At 35.7% G+C, this 26,932-nt stretch overlaps 1 protein-coding gene across 10 annotated transcripts in view; it reads right to left on the bottom strand.

Annotated features, from left to right (window-relative positions):
- Positions 1-26,932, bottom strand: part of EYA1 (EYA transcriptional coactivator and phosphatase 1) — a 349,363-nt gene that overhangs the window by 95,730 nt on the left and 226,701 nt on the right. For 5 of the 10 annotated variants that reach the window (XR_010114399.1, XM_055297987.2, XM_055297990.2 and 2 more), the window contains 3 exons: positions 25,184-25,321; positions 7,325-7,407; positions 6,727-6,913 (listed from right to left, as the gene is read on the bottom strand). Coding sequence is in view for 9 of the 10 variants with exons in the window: in XM_055297987.2 (XP_055153962.1) it covers positions 6,727-6,913; positions 7,325-7,407; positions 25,184-25,321 (408 nt within the window). In the remaining variant the exon portion in view is untranslated. Of the gene's footprint in view, positions 1-6,696; positions 6,914-7,324; positions 7,408-25,183; positions 25,346-26,932 lie in introns of all 10 variants that reach the window. The other 5 variants (XM_063612625.1, XM_055297988.2, XM_055297989.2 and 2 more) reach the window with 2 other exon arrangements.

The following is a 26,932-nucleotide window of genomic DNA, read 5'->3' as shown; positions in this document are numbered from 1 at the left end:
TAAAATGCTAGTTTAGATATTAGCACAAAAGGAAACCACCTTCAAATTTATTTTTCCCTACCTCTATTTTGATCATAGAAAAAAAATCATTGGCTTTGTAAAAGATGGTTTTTTAAAAATAAAAATGAGTGAAATCTGTAATTTATTATTTAAAGTAATCATGGATTTCATTGTGACACTGTCTTACAGTCTTTGATTGAACAAGGAAAACTAGTTGATTCTGATCAAAATTTTATTTTATAGAGAGTGAAATTTGAATTTACCATGGAATACTCTTCTACTCAGAAATTACACATATCTTCTAATAAGAGAAAGCCATTTAATCTGTAAGATGTGAATATCTGGGTAATTGTAACTAATGATATTTACTGTAAACTATGAAATTTCTAAGATTTTCTCTCCAATAAAATGTTTATAAATATATACGTCATTAAAAGGGAGGAGTCCAATGGTAATAAAAACAAAAATAAGTATTAAAATATTGTGAAGTAAATGAAAATGAAAAAGCAGAACCCATCGAATTCTGTGAAATGCCACAAAGGGCCGGGCGCGGTGGCTCAAGCCTGTAATCCCAGCACTTTGGGCGGCCGAGATGGGCGGATCACGAGGTCAGGAGATCGAGACCCTCCTGGCTAACACGGTGAAACCCCGTCTCTACTAAAAATACAAAAAAATTAGCCGGGCGTGGTGGCGGGCGCCTGTAGTCCCAGCTACTTGGGAGGCTGAGGCAGGAGAATGGCGTGAACCCGGGAGGCGCAGCTTGCAGTGAGCCGAGATCTCGCCACTGCACTCCAGCCTGGGGGACAGAGAAAGACTCCGTCTCAAAAAAAAAAAAAAAAAAAAAAATGCCACAGAAACAGTGCTCAGGAGAAAATTAACAGCACTGAACACATATATTAGAAAAGAAAGATCTAAAAATCAATCATCTAAGCTCCACTCTTAGGAAACTATAAAAAGAAAAGCAAGCTAACTCAAAAGCAATCAGAAAAAAAATAATGAAATAGTGAAAATCGGACAAGTTAATAAAATTAAAAACAGGAAAACAACAGAGAAAATCAATGAAACTGGTTCTTTGAGCATACCAATAAAATTGATAAACCTCTAGGCAGGCTAACCAAGATAAAAAGAGAATACACAAATTACTAATAGCAGAAATGAAAGACAGCCATCATTAGCAATCTCATGAATATTAAAAGGATAATAAAGAAATGTTATGAACAATTCTATATCCGAACAATTCTATATCCACAAATTAGACAAAGTTAGATGAAATGGACCAATTCCTTGAAAGACAGTCTATCCAAACTCACCGAAGGAAAAATAGATAATACGAATAGGTGTGTACCCATTAAAGAAATTGAGCCAACAATTAATCTTTCAAAACAGAAAGCACTAGACCAAGGTGGGATCCCCGGTAAATTTCATCAAATACTTAAGAAAAAAAATGATTACAATTCTCAATTCTCTACAATCTGTTCCAGAAAACAGAAGCAGAGGGAACATTTTGTAATCCCATCAGTGAGGCCAGCATTACTCTAATACTGAAATGAGATAAAGGCATTACAAGATATGAAAACTAGAATAATATTTCTCATGAACATAAATGCAAAGATCCTCAACAAAATATTAGCAAACTGAATCCAACAATGTATAAAAAGAATTATATGTCATGACTAAGTAGGATTAATCCAAGATATATAAGGCTGGTTCAACATTTGAAAATTAACGTAATCCATCACATCAATGAGCTAATGAAGAAAAACCATATGATCAAATCATCAGATGCATAAAAAGTATTTGACAAGGTCCAATACCCATTCATAATAAAAAAATCTCAGTAATGTAGGAAAGAGGAGAGAGCTTCCTAAAGTTGACAAAGAACATCAAAAAACAACTTACAACTAACATTATACTTCATGGCGAGAAACTAGATGTTTCCTTTCTAAGATAAGGAACAAAGCAAAGATGTCCCCTCTACCACTCCTGTTCAACATTGTACTAGAAGTCCTTGCTAATGCAATAAGAAAATAAAAGGTATACAAATTGGGAAGGAAGAAATATAACTGTCTTTATTCACAAAAAACATGATTGTCTATGTAGAAAATAAAAAAAAAAAAAATCAACAAATACCCACCCCCAAAACCAAACAACTCCTGAAACCAATGAGGAAGGTTGCAGGATATAACATCATAGATAAAAGTCAAATGCCTTCCTATATACCAGCAATGAGCAGTTGGAATTTGAAATTAAAAACACACCATTATTTCCATCAACATTAGAGAGGGAAAGAGAGAGAGAGAGAAGAGGAAGAGAGAGAGAAAGAGGTGTAACTCTAAAAACTATATATAAGCTTTATGTGTGAAAAACTATAAAAGAAATCAAAGAAGATATAAATAAATGGAGAGATATTCCATGCATATGAATAGATTCAATATTGTCAAGACATCAGTTTGTCCCAATTTGATCTATAAATTCAACGTGATTCCAGCCAAAATCCCAGAAATTTACTTTGTGGATACTGACAAATTGATTCTAAAGATTATATGGAGAAACAAAAGACTCCGAATAGCCAACACAATGATGAAGGAGAAGAAAAAAGTTGGAAGACAGACACTGTCTGACTTTAGGACTTACTATAAAGCTATAGTAATCAAGACAGAGTGATATTGGTGAAAAAATAGATAAATCGATCAATGGAACAGAAGAGAGAGCCCTGAAATAGCCCCACTTAAATACAGTCAAGTGATCTTTGACAAAGCAGCAAAGGCAACATAATGGAGAAAAGATAGTTTTTCAAAAATTAATCTGGAACCACTGCACATCCATATGCAAAAAATGAATCTAGACCCTGACCTTACATCTTTCACAAAAATTAATTCAAAATGTGTCAGAGACCTAAATGTAAAATGCAAAATTATGAAACTTCTAGACAGTAACACAGGAGAAAATCTAGATGGCCTTGGTTTTGGCAATAAGTTTTTAGATACAAGAGCAAAGGCATGATCCATGAGGGAAAAATTGATAAACTGGAGTATTAAAATTAAAAACTTCTCTGCAAAAGACACGCTAAGAGAAAAGAAAATCCATAGACTGGGAGAAAATATTGCAAAACACCTATCTGACAAAAGACGTGTATCAAAATAAAGAACCCCTAAAACCCAACAATAAGAAAACAAACAACCTGTTTAAGAAGTGGGCAAAATATCTCTACAGACATCTTACCAAAAAAAGACATACAGGTGGCAAATAAGCATATGAAAAGGGGCTTCACATCATATGTCATTAGGAAACAAAACAACAAGATAGCACTACTTCTCAATTAGAATGTCCAAAATCTAAAACACTGACAACACCAAGTTCTGGCAAGAATATGGAGCAACAGGAACTCTTATTCATTGCTGATGAGAATACAAAATGGTATAGCCACTTTGGAAGATGATTTGGAAGTTTCTTCCAAAGCTAAACGTAGTACTGCCATATGATCCAGCAATCACACTCCTAGGTATTTACTCACAGGAGCTGAAAACTTATATCTATTTAAAAAACTGCACACAAATGTTTATAGAAACTTCATTCATAACTACCAGAAACTCAAAGCAACCAAGATGTCCTTCAATTGGGGGTGAGGGGTGATTGGCATGGCTAGTTGAAGAGTAGGCATGAGTTTTTTGAATACAATAAATAAAATCTTATTGACTAGAAAATATCTATATTTCTCAAGGTAGATTCTAACATATCTGCAGATGATGTGAATTTTTTAATTAAGATAGTGAAGAAAGAGCTAACAAATTCATTTTTAAAAGAATGAATGCAAAGGCACTGTTTTTAGTTTTTAAAATAGAGTGAAATTTTGGAAGCTTTCAGATTCAAGTTATATTATTTTTAATGCATTAAAATATCCATCCAAAGGGTAACAAAGCTTTGAATATTTCATTATAAACACTTTAAAATAATTTTTGAACTCAAAATTCATGAGGAATTACATGTTTACAAGTTAATACTGTATACCATCACAGACTTAAAAAGTAACTTTAAAAAGACACAAAAAAATCCACAAATGAGTCCTTACATGTTTGCCCTGAAAAATCCTTACGAAATTATCTTTATATGTCCATTGTGACATAACAATTCTAAGAACAATGCAGGAGCAGAAATCATGAAGCATGAGAGAAATATCACATATACCTAGATTTCTCCCTACTGCATAATACCATGAAATTGAAAGGCAGAAACCAGGTCATATATAAGATAAGAAAATGACAAGAGTCTAACTCTCCAGTATTACAAAATACTAACTTTAAGCCCAATAGACTAAAAGTAAAAGAAAAAAAAAAAAGACCTGAAATTATTCCAACAAAAAGAGACATTCATTATTTTAACAATGTAAAGAATTCTACCTCAAAACAGAAATTGTTTTTAATAAGTCATTTCTAATTCTTTAGTTTAATAAATTCTTCTGTTTTATGTACTTCACCATCAAAACGTCCTTTTCATCAAGAATAGTAAGTCTATTATTTTATATATGACTACCAAGAAAGACAAGTTAATGCCAAAAAACTTAGCCTGAATCTGCGGTCTTATCACAAATTAAAGAATGAAAACAAAATACCCAGACTAGATCTTCCTTGAATTTTTAAAGAAAACCATTTCTTTTTTCGATGTGGAAACTCAGTGGTACTTTCCACTTCTAATTATGTAACACAAGAAAGGCTGATCCAGACATACTCGCTTTAGTTGGAAGAAGTATGTATAAGAAATCTGAAAAGTATTATTTTTTCCTCGGTTCAACTCATTCCTATTCTTTTCCCATAAGATAATGAAATTAAAACACTAAGCACTTTTACTTTTACAATACAAGCTACAATACATCATTCACTCTTAAAACCATGGACAGATTTTGAAATTAGAATTTTTCATTGTTTTCCATGTGGCCTGGCTTTGTAGTCCACCATCCCCACTCTTTCACATAGCATCCCTTTTAGGAAAAATACTCACTTCGAACAATGTCTGGTTTCAGAGACAAACACTTATATCTGACCAAATGGCCTTTTCAAAAAAGCTCTTATCAACCTTAATTTAAGAAACACAATTAAGTCTTCAACAGTTTATTTATAATGTAGTATTCACAACCAAAATATCATAAATTAAATAATATTATTCACTGTCTCCTCTTCCCTTTCTATGACTCTCTAGATCCTAAAAGAGGTTTGCTACATCTCATTCACATAACGATCCTCATTTCAAAACTCCTTTTAGTTCTCAGGAAGCTTGCATGACACAGGTGGTTCAAATGAAAAGGCAAGCTCTCCCTAAAGTTGGGACAAGCCATTACCTTTCCTCATGACGCCTATATGAAGTTTATGTAAGTAGAGAAAGTTCTATAAAAACTCCTACAATAAATTCAATGCATTCTATAATAAAATTTATCTTCAGTGTCATTATATAGATGTGAAATCTAATTAAAGGAAGAGAGAAATATGTACACTCAGTCCTATGAAAACTGTATGTACACCTGTAAACTGAATGAGGAATACAATATCGACTTAGTTTTTGGAAAATAAAGATACATGGAATACAATTATCAAAGACAAAAATATTTAAAGTTAAAATGTGCAGCAGAAATAATGAGCATTAGAAGTTAATTGAAAGACAAGAATGATGAAACTTTAGAATAAAGCAATGTCTGCATACTTATTTTTAAAATGAAAAAAATGTGGAACATGAAAAATTTTGAAGACTTTTGGGGGAGAAATCACCCATTAATATTTAAAATATAATTCTATAGTCAAAAATTAAATTAGCATTTATTACACAGAACTTTTTTTCATGATTTAGGATAACCTAGAATGCACACTGTGATTATAACATCAGAGAGGTAATTTTTTCAATGTTAAGACCATTTTAACCTGACTTGTAGCAATAGAGTGGGCTTTAGCCCTGGAAACAGGCAAGAGGAAGACAATTTTGACTCTTTGAGGGTAATAACTTATTTTGTAATCCATGAAAGGTATGATTACCTCTTTAAAAGGTTAAGGCAAGGAGGTGAGAAGTATGTGAAAGTATAGGAAATGTTAAGTAAAGACCAATTCAGGAAATTAGGCAGACACCATTAAGAGTTCTAGAAAGAAAGAATCAATGAGGGGAAGAGATACCAAAGACATCATGTAGGAAGATTTCCACATGGAGAGGCTGGCATTTGAAAGAGACCAGCAAGGGTTGTGCAGAAGCATAACAAATGCCGAAACTCATGACACATTGTCATGAAATTCACAGCAGGCCACATGTGGGAAAGCAGAGGCTCACCTTTGATTGTTTTTTAAACTATCAGCAAGATATTACTTTGATGAAAAACACTAAATATTGAATAATGATAAATGCTAAATTCTAGGTGTTGCCATTTCATGCTCTACATGTGGTGCCAATGAATTATAGTTATAGCTAAGTATTTGTAATTATGCATCTCAAAAACTACATATATCTTAAAAATTGAGTATATTTACAAATAAAATCTCTCATGTGCTTTTGATGTTTATATACTTTATTTTAAAATTTCAAGCAAATAAAAAAATAAAAATGAATGCCACAGTCATGCTGCTTGGCTTATACTTAGTCCTTGCCAAAAGCTGCCAAAGCTGTGCAACCACTGCATGAATATATGACTGTAGAAAAATGCATTGAAACCATTGAAAATATCACCTGCAGGACTAATAATATTTGCATAATTACCTGCTGTGGGATCTGTAACTGCTTGGCTGGTGATGCCAGATGGTGGTTCTTGAAGCTGGTAAGTGGCATTGGTGGATGGTGTCGTTGGGCTGCTGTTGCTGCTGGTCATATAATGTGCTGGATACGGTGAACTGTTATAATACTGTGCGTACTGACCCTGGCCAAAACCGGGATAAGACGGATAGTCCTACCAAATCAAATCACACAAGAATTGTCTGTCAAAATACTGCTGCTTATCTCTTACATATCAAAGTGTGACTGTAAGTATGTATGGGTTTCTGAGCCTTTTCTGAATTCACATGGGGGGGCATACAAGTACACATTAACTAAAGAGCTCAGACTTGCAAACAAATTTTATGTGAGATTAGATACATTCTTCATATTTTTGCTCTTCTATGATGCAATACTAGGTAAAATTAAACCAATCTGAAAACCAAACAACTCACCACAAAAGACTGCTAAAGTGAATTTTAAAAGAAAACTACTAAAAGCCTTAGGAAAGCTCTCACTTATAATATAAACAGATCTTTCTTTATATAAGAAAATCATGTTGCATTTAAAGATATTTTTCAGAAGTTAAACTGGCTTTTTAAATTACCTGCTGTGAACTATTAAATCCAGAGGAATTTGTGAGTGAATTATTTCCTGCATATAATCCTGACGATGTCGTAAAGCTGCTGCCTAAACCAGAATGAAAAGAAACACGGTTATGCCAGGCACGTGGAATAATGTGGGTGCAGGAAAACAGCATTTAGAAAAGGCAGAATTGGCATTTGGTTTATCTGCAACACTAGAATCCGTTGTCATGTCTAAAATGTAGTTTTCTTAACGTAGTTGATGATTTTATTTTTACTACAAAATTAAAGAACACAGAGGTTTAAATTTCCAAGGATGTTAGTAACTTATATAGACTAAGGACAAAATTATACCTTTGTGTAAAAATATTAGACAATGAACTTTTCAATTTGCAAAACACACCAAGATTTTTCATGTCTTTATATTAAATTCACATAATGTAAAATGATGGGGTCAGATTAGATGATCTTTAAGGTTCTTGCTAGCTCAAAAACTATGATACTACTTCCAAGAACTTAAAATGCTTTCAGACTCATATTATATGGTCATTAAAATGGCGTACTGAAAAAGCCATTTCATTTCACAGAAGAATGAATGGCAGCACTTGATAAATTTGATACAACAAAGATGAAAGAGGAATATGATTAATGTTTTATCTATTACATGTGCTGTCAAGATAATGTTCTATCTGTTGAATGTCCACATTGTTAAACAATGAACAGCAGGCACTATGTAAGATACAACACCAGAGCAAAGCTGAGTTCCCTCTTTCACATGATTTACTATTTTGTTATTAAGCTACGCAAAACAATAATATGCTGCCACTGATAATCATATTGGCAAAAATTTTTTTAAGAAGGTAAGATCAGGATTGGGAAATATATAAAAAATGGCATTCATACACTGCAAATGGGAATTTACACAGGCACAATCTTTCTGTTTGGCTGTTTGGCTTATGATTGAGAAATTTTGTATGCTATTTAACCCAGCAATTTTATTTCAGGCATTTACTCTAAGAAAAAAAATTATAGATTTATACAAAGAGATAGCAAAGATATTCTTCAGTGTTGCTTCTAAAAAGAAAACCTAGGGAAGCAGCCCCAAGTCCATAACAGGTACTATTCAGAAAACGGAATACTATGAAGCTGTTTAAACGGTATTACAATGATGTCTAATGGCATGAGAAAAATTTTCATATCCATTTGTGAAAGCAAAAACGAAAATAACAAAATGTATTTTTGATGATCTCACTGAAAATATTTTTTAAAGCATAACAAATTTTCAAAAAGCACAAAATTCTAAGAAATGCTGTCTCTGAAGGATTTGATACATGGTCACATAGCATTCATGAAGCCAATTTACATTTTTAAGTTTTCTACTCGGAACCTATGTTGCTTCTATAATTAGAAATAAAAGCCATTTTTAAAAAGTTACAGTTTTATGGCAAATGAGCGGTATAGGCCATAAACGTGTTGGCAGTTCAAGGAGGAATCTCTTCAATGTGAACTCACTATTCAGATGGCTCCAGGTATAAAATGTGGTAATATATACCAATTATTTACTTGCTACTGAACATTTACGTATTGGCTTAAGAGTCAGAAAACAGAGTTTCCAGTTCATCATTTATGAGCTATTTGGACTTTGGACAAGTCCCCTAGCCACTCTAAAACACAATTTCCTTATCTGCAAAAACTCTACTTTGCAGTGTTCCTGACATCAGATGAGGTAATGTTTTGGAAAGCATAATGGACACTCTACAATATCACATAAACATTAGGCACATTACGGTTTATGGCAGCAAGCACTTCTAAAATTCTCTATTTATGTATCTTTTCCCTCTTTTTACTTTCCCAAATTAGATGAATATGACTTAATCTCTTTACATATCTAAAATTCTATTCCTATTTACTTATCAAGCGTCTATGAACTTTAAAAGCTTGAGCCAATAATTATTTTTATTAAGAAGGGAATCTATTTCCTAAAATAGTGTCAAATTTAGTTATCACACAGACTCTATTTGAGGTTTCTTCGTTTGTATATTTCAGGAATATCAATTGTTTAAAGTTCCCAGAACACCTATCTCAGATAGGCAGAGAGCTCTCACAGTGCTAGTAGCCAGCACAATTAGCCATCAATAGACAGGCTTCACACATTAATGTTCATTTGCATGTGGTAATCACATGCAAGGGAAACATATATTCAATGCCAGGCTCATGGTGACAGTTACATGGGGCTAAAAGGATGACTAAAACATGGTCTCAGACCTCACAGGGCTTATCAGACTCTCAGTTTTTGTTTTTTTTAAAACATTGTCCCTTATGGGCATATGACTCACTCTTTATGTGCATATCAGTGAACAATTTATTATTGATATGATATATAAAGCAAACTTATACATGATGAACATTTAAAATGCCTTGTAAAAGAAATTTTAAATTACTTTTGGATAAACATGTGGATATCAATGCTTTTTTAAAAGAAACTTCAGCTATTATACACATGCATTTAAGAGGAAAAATTATCTTGGGTTATGATCTGTTACTTTCATTTAAACTATACATTTTTAGGTTATGACTTGCTATTTTCATTTAAATGACAGAGTTTTAAGCAATAAATACTAACCTCAATAATCCCTATCCACCGAGAAAATGAATAAGATACAGAAAATATATTTTTAAAATGGATGTTTTCATTCCATAAGTTATCCCCTGAAATGAAGTAGGAAAGACCATGGAAGCTATATTGGCACACACAGGCCACGAGGGTCTGACCAAGTAAATCACAGTTCAGTACTCCAAATGGCACCCAAGTGACTTTCCAGACTAAATGCTACTTCCAAGACTGTACATTAGCTGGAATTCAACATAAGTTATACTCATTTGCTGGCTGACTGCAGGCTGAGATTCCATTCAATTTAGTATGCCGAAACAGGAGTTTAATGGCACCCCAGTGGCTTTGGAGACTTAATGCAACTTCCAAAAGGATCTTACTTTAGGGAGAGGTGTACATACTCGAGAATCAGGCTCAGGCAATATTAATTTTTCGCCACCAGAATCAAGTTCGCAGGGCCGCTCCACCTGCCTTCACATAGGACTTAGGCAAACAGAGCTGCTAACTCGGACCAGGCCACAGCAGGGGACTTCTGCAACAGCCTCCTCTACTGGTTTCTTTACCCAGTTTTGGGTACTGTCCAGCCCATTCTCTGCAAAGTCAGTAGACTCTTTCTCTAATGTGCATGACTGATCTTGTCACTCCCCTGCTTAAAAAAAGGAACCTTTAATGGCTCCCTGTTGCCCTCAGGATAATATTCAAACTGCTTACTAGGGTTTATGTATTAGGCCTTAGCTGGTCTAAACCCAGTTTATCTTTGGAACTTCTTCGGTCTTTTCTCAGCAACTGTGACTCCAGTGCAGCTGGGCATACATTCTAGCCTAACCCTAGTAAACCAACATGCAGCAGGCTTTCTAATGTTACTGCTTACAGCTCCTAGTTCCTCCTGTCAAATCCAGGTTAACTTCGATTACACTTCACAATTCAGCAGAATTTGAAATCCCCTTTCTCAGAAAAGCCTCCCTGAATCCCCATTCTCTCCTCTTTCCCTCTAAACCTGGGTTGCTGAATCAATCCATCTATCATCTGTCCATCTATCTCCATGATATATGTGTGTGTTTATCAATCTCTGTGACGTACGTATTTGATATACACACACACACACACACACACACATCCATGACTTACTAATCAGTATTTTAAACCAAGTACGAATTGACCTGTAAACTAACAAATACTAATTATATGTAAACTAGTCCTTCCCCTACAAAACAACTAAAAAAACGTTGACATTCCTATAAAAAGTTGGATATTTACACCTAACCCATACAAATATCCCCAGAGTGCAAAATATAATAACAATACTAGAGGTGTACATACTAGAGAAGCAGGCTCAAGCAATAGTAATTTTTCACCACTAGAATCAAGTTCGCAGGGCTGCTCCACCTACCTTCACATAGGACTTAGGGTCTGACCAAGTAAATCACAGTTCAGTACTCCAAATGGCACCCAAGTGACTTTCCAGACTAAATGCTACCTCCAAGACTGGAACATACAAATATCCCCAGAGTGCAAAATATAATAACAATAAAACAGAAAATATCCATCGAGTACTCTCTGTATGTTAGGAAGTAGGCTCGCCCGTACATGCTTCACCTATACTCCACAACAACTTGATATTACAGGGTGTATGATCATTCCCATTTTGCAGATAAGGAAACAGAGGGTCAGGTTACAGTAACACAGCTTCCAAGGAATGAAGGTGAAATACAAACACAGACCTGTCTGGTTTTAAGGTCTATACAATGCTGTCTTGCCTCCTCTTGCTCGATTTTATATTGTATAATGGGAAGTTCTGATATACACTAAAGTATATCAGGCATTATTTTATAAAACAATTATATTAAAATTATTTATATTTATATTTTGTAAATAATCTCAGGGATTATTTTATAATTATATTAAAAAGTGTTAGAAGCAAAACAGAAGTGACAAGAACAAATAATAATACTTAAACATTTTTGAGTGCTTACACTGAATCAGGCCCAAATAAAGCATTTTGCCTATTAGAACTCACTGATTCCTCACAGCCACCCCAGGAGGTGGATGCTGTTACATCCCGTGTTACAGATGAAGAAACTGCCGGAGGTAATAAGCAACTGTGGCAGAGCTGGGATTCAGTCCCAGGCACCTGGCTCCAGAACTGAAGCTCTTAATCTCTATAGTAAATTGCATCTCAGAATGGCAAGGTTTTTGTCTGTGAGTTATTTCCCTTTTTTATGACCATTTCCAAAATATGCCTGACAAACTGCCTCAGAGTCATTAGGAAGTGCTTGTTCTTCCTAGGCAAATACCTGGGCTTCCCTTTCAGACACAGAAATCAATCTCACTGAGGCAGAAGGACCAGGGTGTAATCTGAAAATCCACATGTTTACCAAATACCTGTAAGTGTCTGATTTTTAGTACCAATTCAGTAGGTGTTATAGCAATTGCTTCAAAAATATGTAACTAGTATAACCTTTCTTCTTATACTAAGAAAGTAATCATTCTCTTCAAGCATTCAGAGCTGAAGCTTCTCAGAGCCTATCTGTGTGGGGTATTTCTGGTTCTTGAGCTGAGCTAAAGACCATCTGGAGGAAGGGGCTCCACTGTGATAGCTAATTCAATGAAGACTTCAGTGCCAACACTACCAGATGCATGTCACTGAAGTTTGGAATGCCACAAAGCAAAGGCAAAACAACAATGCTCATGCTCCCCAGAAAGCTTCAGTGTATGGGCTGCGAGACTCACTTGCAGGCTTAGCAAGAGAGGCACATTTGTGTAGAAGGCTGTCACACACCAGGCTTGAACCTGGATGCTAGAGAGAGACAGGATAAGACATGACCAGGATAAAACAGACCTCCTTCCCTTAAGATCAATCCACTGAGAGTCTCTGTTGGATTTACAAGGGTCTTCACTTACAACTTTTGGTCACAGAATTATTTGTAATGTTTGGGATTCTTTAATCAAAATAATATAGAAGTATTTTCTTTTCTAGAAACAAATGACTTTACATCAAAAGACACCTACAGATAAATAAAATAGAGCAGCTACATCCTATAAAGAAAGGTTTTACATCACATTATATAATGAAAATTCCTCAAAGTAGAAAGAATTCCCATTATAACCCATTATTTCTCAATCAATAAGTTTGGCAGAGATTGCTTCATGTGAAGCTTCAATAATTCTCGATAGAGTTTGGGGTGGGAGTAGGGATACCTTCTTATTCACTGGTTAAAAGGAAAAGCTTACCTAGTTAAATAACTATTGGCCAATATGGTGAAACCCTGTCTCTACTAAAAATACAAAAATTAGCCGGATGTGTAATCTCAGCTACTTGGGAGGCTGAGGCAGGAGAATCGCTTGAACTTGGGAGGCTGAAGTTTCAGTGAGCCGAGATCATGCCATTGTGCTCCAGCCTGGGTGACAAGAGTGAAACTCTCTCTCAAATAAATAAAATAAATAAATAAATAAATAAATAATTGTTAACAATCATAGTCATGGTTATTATTATTACTTTTTTTGACATGGAGGGGAGACACTCATTTCCACAACAGGAAACTGGAAAATTTTTCCCTTCACAACATCTCTTAAGATACAGCATTATTTGTCCTTCCACTGCTGTCTTTTAAAGTTGATTATTTTTATATTCTAAGTGGGAAGATAATATATCTCTAATCACAAACACACACACACACACACACAGCTTTTCAAGTTAGTTTCATCAACAGCATCTACTGGCATTCTTTATAGGTACAACTCTAGAGGTTGTTGTGATGCAAAAGAAGTGGGCACCATGAACCTATCCCTTGAAGAAAGTTAGAAAATCCCACACACTCATGAAGATGACACAAAGAACATCAGCTTGCATCACCCACCCAGGTGTCACAGCTCTCACTGCATTACTCACTTGGGTGCCACAGCCCTGCTAAGGAGGTGCTCAGCAAAATGACATGAAGACACCTGGTTAGACTGGGAAGGAAAGCACATGCTTCCCCAAAAAGGGAAGAAGTGTACTCACTCCTAGCACAGGGTGAGAATAAACTATCCAAAGAAGATCAGAGAATAGAAAGTTTTTAGGAAGTTGGGTGAGGAGTGTGACTGATCGTGGGTGATGGAAGTTTCTTGATCATTTAAGAAAAACAGCTCAGGAAAAGAAATGGCATTCTTTAATGGCAAAATGCAAGAATCTAAATGTCCAACAAATCATCATTAGTATACTGGGACCAATGAAATGTTACCATTCTGAATTGCTGGGGGTGGGGGAAAAGCTAGAGAACCGTCACAAATGCAAGGATACAAATGTTTATCTGGGCCTGGAGATGCCACTTGGGGTTTGGGATGGGGGTGCTCAGGAGAAGAATATTATAACCAGGCTGTTGCCTACAGCTCCCCATGCGGAAACTCACCTTGCTCAGTCTTGCTCCTCTTACTTAATGCTTCCCTCCTTCACTCCACATTTTCCATCCTTCAAGGTCTCACCCAAGTCTCATCTGTCCAATAAGCTTTCCTTGACTGTTACTCTTTGTACTGAGTTTATCTTCTGGAAACCCAAGCTCCCTAATAATTGATACCATGTAATTGACCTCTTCGTTAGACCAGTACTAAGCAAGTCCCCCTTAGTCTTGTTTCATTCTGAACGTAAGTTCCTTAAGCTCATTTTCTATATTTATCCTGTCTGCCTCACATAGAGATGGATAAACCGTGTCTGACTCATGCCTTTGAAGGGCTTCATCTAGGCTCGAGTGGGAGCCAGAATTGTACTGTTGCTTGAGAATTTCAATCCATGTGGTAAGTGACTAAAGGATTTAGTGAGAACACGATTGTCATAAAGTATTAGGTGTGGGGACAGGTGAGGACCTTTCCATAGATTTTTGTTCGTGGGGAGGGGGACAGTTTGGAAGAATGACTTTAAGGCCCACAAAAGATTTTAAGAGAGAAAAGAAGGTCTCTCAACTTTATTTTTTCATCTATTTAAAAAAGTGAGTAGGGAAAGAAAAGATAAATAATAATTGAGCTTATTTCTCAGACTTTATCTGGAGGACTTTGATATTTAACAGATTTCATCTGAACATTTTGCTGGGTTTTTTTTATTTTTTAGAGACAGTGTCTCAATTTGTCACCCAGGCTGGAGTGCAGTGGCATGATGTTGGCTCACGGCAACCTCCGCCTCCCAGGTTCAAGAGATTCTCGCGCCTCAGCCTCCCGAGTAGCTGGGATTACTAGTGTGTCCCACCACACTCGGCTGACTGGTTTCTTTCAAACTACATGATGTATAAAGGATTATCTTAGAAATCAGATTATAATCATTTTAGATTTAAATTATATAAAGAAAGTTAAATTCTGGACCTGTAAGCACCTTCTGAAAGGTAAATAGTCCAGCAGACTTTAAATCAAATAAAATTTTAAGTTGATTAAGTATCCATGGATTTTTACCTCATAAAATCTCATCTATTTGAGCGATGAATACCACTGGACCCCAGAGATGGTACAAGGACTTCACATCCACATACCATGGGGGCATGCTGATAGGAACGTTAACCTTATTAGTCCAGCTGTCAGGATCCTAACAGAACACTGACCCATGGGGTCCAGATTCTGCCCTCCTAAGAGGCTATTCACTCTCATAGCTCAGAGATTGGCATATCACAGGTATATTAATGAAAACAAATCTTGCTTGTGTAAGAAAAACTTCAAATGCAGAATGCAATAACATCCTATGGCTTTAGAGTACATTTATAGTTCAATCTTTCCACATCCATTTTCTGAGGTTATTTTCGACATCGTCATGTGAGATGGCTGAGGCAGGGTCCTCATCTTCATTCAAAAAGTAGAGGATGGATAAGGTGACCATTATCTCTGGTGCCAGGTTATTGTTTTCTGATCTGTCATGCCAAATCTACCTTTTAGATTTTCTGAATCGGTAATGTTGAAAGCAAATTGGTATTAAGTGGTATTAATTTTTGGCTACACAGAAATCATAGACACACTAAGGGCAGAAATAATCATACCTAATAAATTTAATAAATACATTTGGAATCAAATGATCCCATTTTTAAAGGACTTCTTCGTTGTAACTCCGTTTTAGGCTAGTAAATTTAAACGTAAATTACATAAAGTGTCCCAGGGACAGTGTGTCACAAAGATTTTGCTTTGTTTTCTTCTTATCAATGTTGGCTTCCTACAGAGAAAGAGTGGTGGCCTTCTCAACCATAACAAACAAGAAACAGTCTTGCTTGAAGATCCTATATGGGACATGCAGTTCTGTAAGTGCTGAGCAATTTTAGTTTTAAAACAAACCCATCCCTCAAAAGTTCTCTTAATACATCTTCACTACCTCTTCGTAGTTAAGAACACAGCCTATGTCGATTTAAACATTACTTAAAATATTAAATCAAAGTTTTGTGTATGATTTAACCTGGATAATACTGCCCAGCTATAACTTCAAAAAGCTTTTTTTTAGGAAAAAAAAAAAAAGGAGTAACAAGTAGGTCAAAGGTCTGCTTCACAGAGAACAAGGACTCACATTAAAAACCAGAATCCCAGCCAACATAAGAATGCTGGAACCTGCTGGGGCCTGTCTGTACTTGCCATGTTTTAGAGCATTTTCTAGCGCTTACTGGGCAAGCAGGATGCTGTTTGTCCCTCGTGTATTTTCACAGAAGTCCATTTGCTTTCCATCTCTGGCCTCTTTGCCATGGGCTATGTCCATCATCAAGCACGATCTATGTGGCAGAAGTTAGTGCAGCTCCCTGGGGAAAAGCTTTCGAAGGCCAGATGGGCTATTTAAAACCAGGATTTTTACCCTTCCTTGGAAGATAGATTTTAAATGACCAAGTTTTCCTTTTTGTCCCAGTAATAGTTTTTATTTCCAAGGAGAACTTTTAGCACAGGTTATAAAAACTGCAAAGCCTTTACATTTACCTGTCTTGATATATTTCTATATATTTTAATTAAAAACAACTCATGAAGAAAACAATATTGGTATGGGTCACTAATTATTGCTGTGCCCAGATTTCAAGAAATTTTTATCCAATTTTTAACACCTGAAATATACAAGATGCCAAAAGAAGTGAAACAAAATATTACTTATACAATCAATTTAAGCAAAAAAAAAAAAAAATCTAGAACATAAAATGCCGAGAACTAAAAAATAAATATGAGAAGAGTGGCAAAGCAATTAAGGGGCAATTCTGCACATCAGTGCAAGCTGCAATAGCTATTCTTCAATTTCATTTTACGTCAGAAAGTACAAATCTCAAATGCTTTATCACAGATTACTTTTTTAAGTTTAATGTATATTTTCCTAAAACCACTATCTTTTAAAGTAAAAATACCTTTTCTATAGATAATAAAACATTTTTAAAGCATAACAGCATATTTAGTTAAGCAATTTTTAGGTTCTAAATGACTAATAAACTGAAATGGTTCAGGCATACATTTGAAAAGCTACAGAGAGGCAGATCAAAGGAAACAAGAGTGATGTTACTGGATCATTCCCACTTCATAATGAGGCAGGGATGCATGAGGTGTGATGGCGGCAGAGCTGTGCCTCTTCCACGTACCCTTTAACAAACCTCTGCCCTGATTTATTGTCTTTCCTTACTAGTTTGAACCCCAATCTCTTTAGCAGAACAAACAACATTATATATAAAGAGGGAGTGAGAAGTTGTGTTATTTTCTTCTCTGAGTGAGAGCAATAAAGCCTAAAGGAAAATAAACAAAGCAGGGTTTCCAGGGCCCTCTGAGTTTAGTACATGTACATCTGTACAGCCCCTTCGATCTATCATGGCAGATCCTGACACCTTCCCTGGTGTAGGATGATGGGAATGTCCTATACCATTATTGATATTCTAGGACAATAAAACACTCAGAAAGGCATTCATTCTATACTACCATCGTGATGATTCTGTGATGTCTCCAACCAGCTCTATCTACGAGTATTAACACAAGGAAAGATGACATTAAACATACGATGACAATAAATTAGCTGAAATGTCTTATTTACGTTTTATATATTTTTTAACTTTTATTTTAAGTTCAGAGGTACATATGCAGGTTTGTTATGTAAACTTGTGTCATGGAGGTTTGGTGTACAGATTATTTCATCACCCAGGTATTAAGCCTAGTACACATTAGTTATTTTTCTTGATTCTCTCTTTCTTCCCACCCTTCATTCTCTGACAGGTCCCAGTGTGTATTGTTCCCCTCTACATGCCCGTATGTTCTCATTATTTAGCTCCCACTTATAGGTGGGAACATATGGTAGCTGGTTTTCTGTTCCTGCATTTAGTTTGCTAAGGATAATGGCCTCCAGCTCCATCCATGTTCCTGCAAAAGACATGATCTCATTCTTTTTTATGGCTGCATAATATTCCATGGTGTATATGTACCACATTTTCTTTACCCAATTTACCATTGATAGGCATTTAGGTTGGTTCCATATCTTTGTCTTTGCTCTTGTAAATGGTGAATTAACTGAATTTTTATTATGCTACATTCCAAATTCATTTCCCCAAATGAAGAAAATCAGAGTTTTTTATGAACCTTAATTTCTAACATTCATTGTGACATAGACACTTCTAGCAAACATTTGTATATTTTAGACATAATACTAGATACTGGAGATTAAAATATGACTAAAGATGTTCATTACCTTTAATAGTCTAGAATCACTAGAACTAAGCTATTATGGAAAGCTGGGTTTTCCACAGAGCTGAGACTTAACCAGTTAAGTAACAACTTAATTTTAATGGTTTTGTTTTGTAGGTGTGTGAAAATTGTTTGCAAGTGAACTACACGCTTCCTTACCTCAGCCAAATTGCTAAACAAAATTTTATTTTCTTCATATGATTGGGCACCACCATTATAAAGATAGCCCATTGTTTTCTGTATTAGATGGAACCATAAATCTATACTGTATGTGGAGTTAAATGGATGGCGACACCAGCGATAGGTACAGACCTTGCATTTTTAAAGGTTTGATTTCAAGTTAGTTGTTTCTTTTACATAAAAGGAGAATAAAGGTTATTTATGACACACTGGGGAGATATTCTGTGAAAGCAATCAGAGGCCGAAGCTGCTTCTGCTAAGCAGTTTTCTTACCTTTCATGCATGCGTGCACACACACACAAACTCACACACAACACCCCATTTCACTGTCGTGGCCAGTGCCCTTTGATTGGTAAGCAGCAGTAAAAACGTATTTTTTGCAGAACTGACCCAAGGGTCTCCAGGCACACTCTGTCCATCCACACCCACCCATTCAGCTAACTCATCTGCATCAGCTTTGTCAATGGTGTGTGAAGAAAAACCTCCCCAGACCATTCCAAAACTTCTTCCAGAAAAACCAAAGCTAACGCTGCGGAACAGGAAAACGTCAAAAATGAATAAGCAAAGATTTCACCTCCTCAGGTTGAACTCTACAGTTGTTTATGAAGAAGAACACTTTGTCTTTCTCAGCTGAACTTAAGTTTCTAATCTTTTAGTGGTGCACAAAAGAAAAATTAAAGCAGGAATAGAATTTTCCAGTGATCTTGTGGCAAAGGTGAAAACAATCAGATTTCCCAATCACTGAGGTTTTATTTCACGGAATTTTAGTATTAGAGCATGCACGACGAAAATCCGATCCTTGTTTAGTTTAAAATGGCATGTGTCAGATTCACAGAATCCTGCTTGGCAGGACAGAAGTGTTGAAAGTTGGAGCTGAAAGGGTGATTCCAGAAGGATCACTTGGAGCAAATGAGGGCACCAAGGAAGGCTGGCCCGGTTCACAAGGCTTGACAGTGGCAAAATGGCCGTAAATTGCCAAATCTGCTCTTAAAAGGCTGTGCAAGTGTTAAAGCACTGACAGTGCTCAGAAATGTTTTCTAAGAAGCTTTTTTTAGAGCTTCATGAATTGGTGTTTGACTAGTTATATAACTAAGTATGTAATGCAATGGTTTAGTTCTAACGATCAAGCCTGCCCTTCAGAAAAATTTAAAGACCAAGCAACTACATTTTGGCTTTTTGTAGTTTTCTTTAAAAGCCACTACCGTGAGCTCTGTAACTTAGGTGTATGTACAACAACGAGGTCTGACAGTTCGAAGCCATTCTCCGTTTTGAGTAGCCATTCTTAACTGTTGATATTATACAAACTAAATTACTAATTGTATGCATTCTTTAGCATTTTCAGGTTCTTCTTATTTATTTATTTATTTTTTTGGAAACAGAGTCTCACTCTATTGCCCAGGCTGGAGTGCAGTGGCACAATCTTGTCTCACTGAACCTCACGGTCCCAAGATTCTCCTACCTCAGCCTCCCGAGTAGCTGGGATTACAGGCACGTGACATTACACCTGGCTAATTTTTGTATTTTTAATAGAGACGGGGTTTTGCCATGTTGGCCAGGCTGGTCTCAAACTCCTGACCTTGGGTGATCTGCCCACCTCGGCCTCCCAAAGTGCTGGGATTACAGGCGTGAGCCATAGGTTCTTATCTTTTTAAAGTCACTGTTCAGAGTTATGTAAAGATTAAATAAGATGTCACAAGGGAAATAACTAGGTTAGTCCTTGGCGTATAAAAAGTAAACAACAAATGTCAACTGTTATTTTATTTTGTTGTATGGGCACTAGAGTTTTCCATCTCTACATAGCACAGCTTGTCACATTCCCATCTTCTTCCCTAATTTTCTGAACTAAACAATTCGATGCTTCAGTGACTAGTGGAGGCCTCTTTCTTCACCCATTCTTAGCACTCAAAGCAGAGAGGTGACTGCAGGGCCTCTCATGACCAACAAGGACTTGGTTGACGCCTCTCTCTCTCCCACCACTGCAGAGCTGAGTTTATTTTTTGCCAGCGGCTCTTCCTTGCTTCCTCACTCTCACTTTCCAACACCCCATTCAGCACTATCGCCACACAGCTTTTCCTCTCTCCTGATTTTCTTCTTCATGTTGTTTCTCCCCCCCTTTTTTGGTATCATGTACAAAAAGCTTGACTTTTGTTGATAGTAAGTTTCCTTCCATGCCAGCATATTAATTACATCTGGCTCCTTTTTTGCTATGCTTATTTGGTTATTGGTTTCTTAAAGTTCTCTTTCATGGTTAAAATACATTTTGTTATATATATTATTATTCATATTAGCATTTTAATTACATTTTGTGTGTGGTGGGGGGAAGAGAAGGAGCATTTAGGTAATGCTACCTAATCTGGAACTATTCCAGAAAGCTGGACCATAATAATAATAATAATGAAGATAATAGTAACCACATCACCACTGCAATGAGAGCAGTAAAATAGACAATAATCATTTGAGTTCTTACTATGTACCATAGGTTGCTCAGAGTGATTTACAGACAATCTCAACGACATCTCACAACAGCATTGTGGGAGTAGATCTTATGCCCATATTCCAGATAAGGAAACACATGTGAAGGAGTCAAGTCGCACGCTGAAGGCCCACAGAAAGCGAAGGTAGAACTGCTGACAGCCAATCTTACTGCAGAACCCATACTGCTAAGCAGGGAGCCAGATTTCACTGTACCTTTACTCCAGTCTTTCTAAGTCTGATAGAACCAAAGAGGTGATCATCATAAGTTTTCTTTAATCAGCAAAACACTTAGAGGAAGCATACATGTCACACTTCAGTTTTTGGGGCTACTAGAATATTTCCCCTTGGCTACTAGAATAGTTCTTCTATCATTGTAAAATTCTGATGTTAAATTTGAACAGGTAAATCTCTGAATAACTAGTCATCATACCTTATACTTTTAAAGTTGAAAAGATTTCCCGGAAATAAAGCTAGGCAAAAATATCCCCCATATTGCCAAAGTATATTCTCATCCAGGATTCAAATACATTTTAATAGCTATAAGATGAAATTGATATAAGCAAATAATCACTGTTATTCATTAAGGATTAAAAGAACTGAGAGAATTTTGAAAATAATTTTAGACATTGTAGAAATTACTATATTAAAAAACATGTATTGAAAAGACACTCAAAAGTCAACAGACTCCCACAACTAGGTGCACAAAATCATTGAATAATGGGAAGCAGTATTCATACTGAATTTAATATTTAAGAACTACACATTAATCACAATTAAGTACCCAGATCTGGCCATATACATTCTGCAGCAAATTATGTAGCATTATCCATCATCATTTTGGCAAGTTAATTTTCAAATTAATAGTATATGAGCATCTGGCTTAATATGTGGAAGTCATATTACAGGTTGAATATCCCTTATCTGAAATGCTTGGGACCAGAAATGTTTTGGATTTTGAGTTTTTTTCAAATTTTGGAGTATTTGCATTATATACTGGTTGAGCATTCCTAATCCAAAAATCTGAAATCCAGAATGCTCCTATAAGCATTTTCTTTGAGCATCATGTGAGTGCTCAAAAAGCTTTACATTTTGAGTCATTGTGGATTTCAGATTTTTGGATTAGGAATACTCAACCGGTATATCCAATAGTCTAAAACTGAGTAAAATATCATTATAAAGATGGTCATGTGAAATAATGCCTCAGTCATGGGAAATGGTCCTAACGTCCCACGGAAAGGTCATTCAACTAAGGGATGTACAAAAACACAAAGTTTTAATGCAATATCCAGTAAGCCCAGATGATAATAAATCTATGGATAGAAAAGCAATGCCTTATTTGGTGCTATACATGTCATTATTTCTTTTAAAAAATAGTTTTATTTTCTTCCAAATTCATTTCCTTTTCTACTCATTCATTTCCCCTTTTTTATGCACTACACTGTAATGGCTGGTTTGTCGAAAAAGAATTGTTCCTGCTGCATAAGTTTTGATCTGGGAGAAGAGCAAGATAAAAGTAATTCTCAAGCACAATATTTTTCAAACTATCTGAGGTCCAGGATCGGTTTTTTCCTCCAATCCTTCACAGACTGACAACTGAGCAAAATACAAAGTAATGTACTTCTAAAAGAAAAAAAATTTTCTAAAAAAAGAGAGAGTATAAGTCTCATTAAAAAAATTATTATTTGATTCAATAAACATAAAATTTATTATTGACTGACTATGAAAGTTTCTAGATGCTAACTCTCAGTTTCTGTACTTAGCTTTTTGTGGATGGGTAACGGCAAGGCTGCGGATGGGTGCAGGCCCAGAACCATACAATTCTGTAGCTCTGCTCTGGGCAGGGCACTTCACTTGCCTCTTTCCCACTTTTAGGATCCACTTCTCCTCAAGGAGACCTGGATACCACGGGTACCATGCTAGACCCTGGGACCCCTCTAGCACTCTTTATTTTCCTGATGTCTCCCAGAGGAATCTACAATTGTATAATTTAGTTGGTTGCTTGTCTACTGTCTCTCTCTTTGGCGAGAATGAAAGCTCTATGAGCAAACAGACCTTGTCTGCCTTATGATCCATTTCATTACTAGAGCCTAGGACTGTTAAATTCATTAATAAAGTCTTTCCATCACTTTTTGCTCTTTATGTTCCTTTATTCAATTGATATTCAGCATGTGCAGAACAGTTCTTTTCCAAAGCTGCATAAAAGTTTTGGAATCAGGCACATAAATAATATCCTTCTACCAATAAACGCTATCTGTTATAAAATAGTTTTTATTTTATAATCACTGAATATGTCAAAACTTTATAGTTCAGGCCTTTTGAATCAAATGCAAAATCAAATAGGAAAAGGTTAACGATCTTGTCCCCTAAAATTGTAGTTTGCTATACAGGAAAATAGACTCTTAAAAATGATAAATAAACAAATATATATATATATATATAATTGTTAAGGAAACACATTAATAAGACATTTAAAAAGGCTAAGATCTTTAATGTGAAAAATAATAAGATAAAGATGACCACCATTGAAGAGAAGAAAAAACATTTTATGTTTTTTCTAAATGTGTATAAAAACAAAATCTTGTACCTACCAAAATGACACTTTTTTCAAAGAAAGATATCAAATGTGTACACTTTAACACACAGCCCTTCCTTGTGTAAATATATAGGAAATCCTTAAAGGAACATAAAACAATTTACTTAGAAATTCTACACTTAAACTTATTCAAAGGAAATAATTAAAGGTGTGTAGATAAGAGATGCATAGCATTGCTCTAAATGTCAAACAGTAGGGAATTAGTTCAATAAGATATACCTATTCAGGGAATTAGTTAAATAACATATACCTATTTAGCTAATTCCATGTAGCCATTAAAAGGATAGAACAGAACTTATTGACGTGAAAAGATGATTACAATGTACTTGTTACTAAAAACAGCAGGTTGAATACTGTATTAAATAATGGGCCCATAATGTATATCTAGACAAACATATATAATAATGATAATAATAAATGTATGAGACATAGACTATAATTATTTTGCTTCTCTGTATTTTCTAATTTGTCTGTGATAAATATTATTAATGTAATGAAGAATAAGATAAAATATATAAAAACAATAATAACTATAAAAAGAACCCCTTCAATCAAAAAGAGATAATCAGGGATTTAATTCAACTATGGCTTGGCACTATTAGGAGGCCAAATATGATTTGCTGAACTGAACTGTAGTAAAAAGATATTAGGAAAAATGTTTAAATTATGTGAGAACTATTCTCAAGCACTTTAAAGATCTATTTGCAAGATAACAATGTGCTAACTTTAAGTAGTGTCTATGTATTCTTGAGACCAGCTTTGACAATGACAGCTGTCATTCCATTTGACTTGTACTTACATTATGTTTTGTCTATAGTTTCAAAAACAGAACCCAGGGACTGATTCTTACGAGCATTTTCTTAAAGATTCACTGGGTGTCTGTAAATCTGATCAACTGTTCTTTGGGAGATCATTATTCAACACTTATCACATACTTTATTTCTAGAGCTATGACTGTCACTCCCCAAGCCTCACTTCATAATGAAAATAAAGAGAACAGCCCTTTTGGAAAAGTTGGATGGTAATACCAAGTGTGTAAGTTTTTAGTACATACCATATCACAACCTCCTACATGGCTGACTTTTGACTTTTTCTTTTCTTTTATAACTGACAGAAGACACAAAGGCAAAAATGTCAACTTCACAAAAAATCTTAGTGCTTTTTGGTGAGAATGTTATAGATCATTCAGTCTAACCCCCTGATGTTATAAATATGGAAATTTAGGCCTAGAAAATAGGTAAGTGATGAACCAAACTAGAAGCAGGCGTGCTGCCTCTAAGCCCAATCCAGTTGCCATCCTCATTTACTATTTACATGGAACATCAGATTCTACTTTAGAAGGTAACTATCAACCTACAGAGTTAAGGAAAATAGCAATACGTGTATACAGACCTTGCATCTGGTAGCTGTATGGTGCCTGTCCAGGTTGAGGGGTACTGAAGCTTGTGCCATAGCTGAGAAATCCTGTCTGTCCAGGTGACTGAGACTGTGACAATCCGCCTTCAGTCTTGATGCCTGCCCACAATGCACCTAAATCAGTTAGTGATAGCTTATCTATCTGTCCATTTTCAAAAGCTGGTAAATATACAAAACCATACACTTCCACAACTGTTTAACTACAGATGCTTCCCCAATCTCATCTCAAAAATAAAGGGTATACAGGCATTCAGTGAAATAGCATCAAGTACAACTTCAGTTTTTTAAATCCAGGATTACAGATTTGAATGCCGATTCACATTATTCTCTCTTGTTTTACTGCACTTTAACACACATCCCTTCTATAAAATGTAACTCCAGTGATGTATTTTCATACTTAATTTTGTTGTTTTAATTATGTAAGAGTTGAAGATCATCTCCTTCACAGTAAAGAAATAGCCATAATTAAATTTTAGCTAAATGATCCCAAAGTTGCTATATTGACCAGTGTTAAAAATAAAATCCTTTTTTATATTAAAAAAAGAGTAATTAGATCCTATACCATCACAGTATTTTTCCCTCCTTTACTCTTTCTACTACAAAGCTGAGTTCAGTACCAACTCATTTTCAAGTCCAAAGAAGCAATATTGGGCACAGAACCAAACAACATGGTGGAAAGGCTTTTCCTGAATATCTAGGTCCTATCAGAAAATAGGCACAAAGGAAGCAGAACACTCATGAGCTGAATCTTATAAAACAGCAGTGATTTATAAACAAGTGAGGTTGACCAGCAGTTTCCTTTTGTCCCTTTTAGTGTGAAATATTTGACTATAATTGTTTTCGATGTAGTCTAAAGTACCTTTGTTTTTATCATATGATAATATAAAAATGATGTATTTGTGGCCCCCAAATACTTCCCCAAACACCAGGCTAACACTGTAATTTTGGGACTTGGATTTGGCAGCACTGAGGTATGGGGCTCAGCTTTGTCTTTAATTAATTACAATTAAAGACAGTCATACATGTTAACAACTCTCCTTCATTCTCACAGAGGGAGGGGAGGAAAATTTTTGTCAAGGGAATTCACGTTTTTTAATAATTTCGCTTTGTACTTAAGATAAATGATATCTTTAGGATCTAGAATACACAGTAGTCTTACTGTTTATTTCCATTTTAGGGGAATCTCATCAGCAGAGTACAGCTAGGTAATTGTTTTAAGGCAGTGGGAGAATCTGACTCTTGGCTGAGAGTGCTTACTTTCATTCCTGCAGTATCTCTAAATAACTTCATAATGACCTTAACGTTTAAGTCTTAACACAACCTTAACATTTTAAAAATCTGATTTTCCCTGTAAAGGTAATCCCAAACCAATGAATAACCCACACATAGAAACAGTCCCTGGAAATACACCTGCCCCAGACAGGTGGCATGACGGCTTTAGAAAATCCCTTTCTTTCCATGTTGTCACCCCTAGGGATTTTCCACCTCTTGCTGCATTTGAGACTACACTGATCTGCTTCCAGCCTTCACCTATACCAATAAAATGCCAATAATTCATGTATTTTTTTTTTTTTTGAGACGGAGTCTCGCTCTGTCACCCAGGCTGGAGTGCAGTGGTGCGATCTCCGCTCACTGCAAGCTCTGCCTCTTGGGTTCATGCCATTCTCCTGCCTCAGCCTCCCAAGTAGCTGGGACTACAGGCACCCGCCACCACGCCCGGCTAAT

This window comes from Symphalangus syndactylus, chromosome 11, assembly GCF_028878055.3.
Source record: "Symphalangus syndactylus isolate Jambi chromosome 11, NHGRI_mSymSyn1-v2.1_pri, whole genome shotgun sequence".
NCBI lineage: Eukaryota > Metazoa > Chordata > Mammalia > Primates > Hylobatidae > Symphalangus > Symphalangus syndactylus.
Note: the sequence above shows the minus strand (reverse complement) of the source record. Positions and strands in the feature narration are given on the sequence as shown.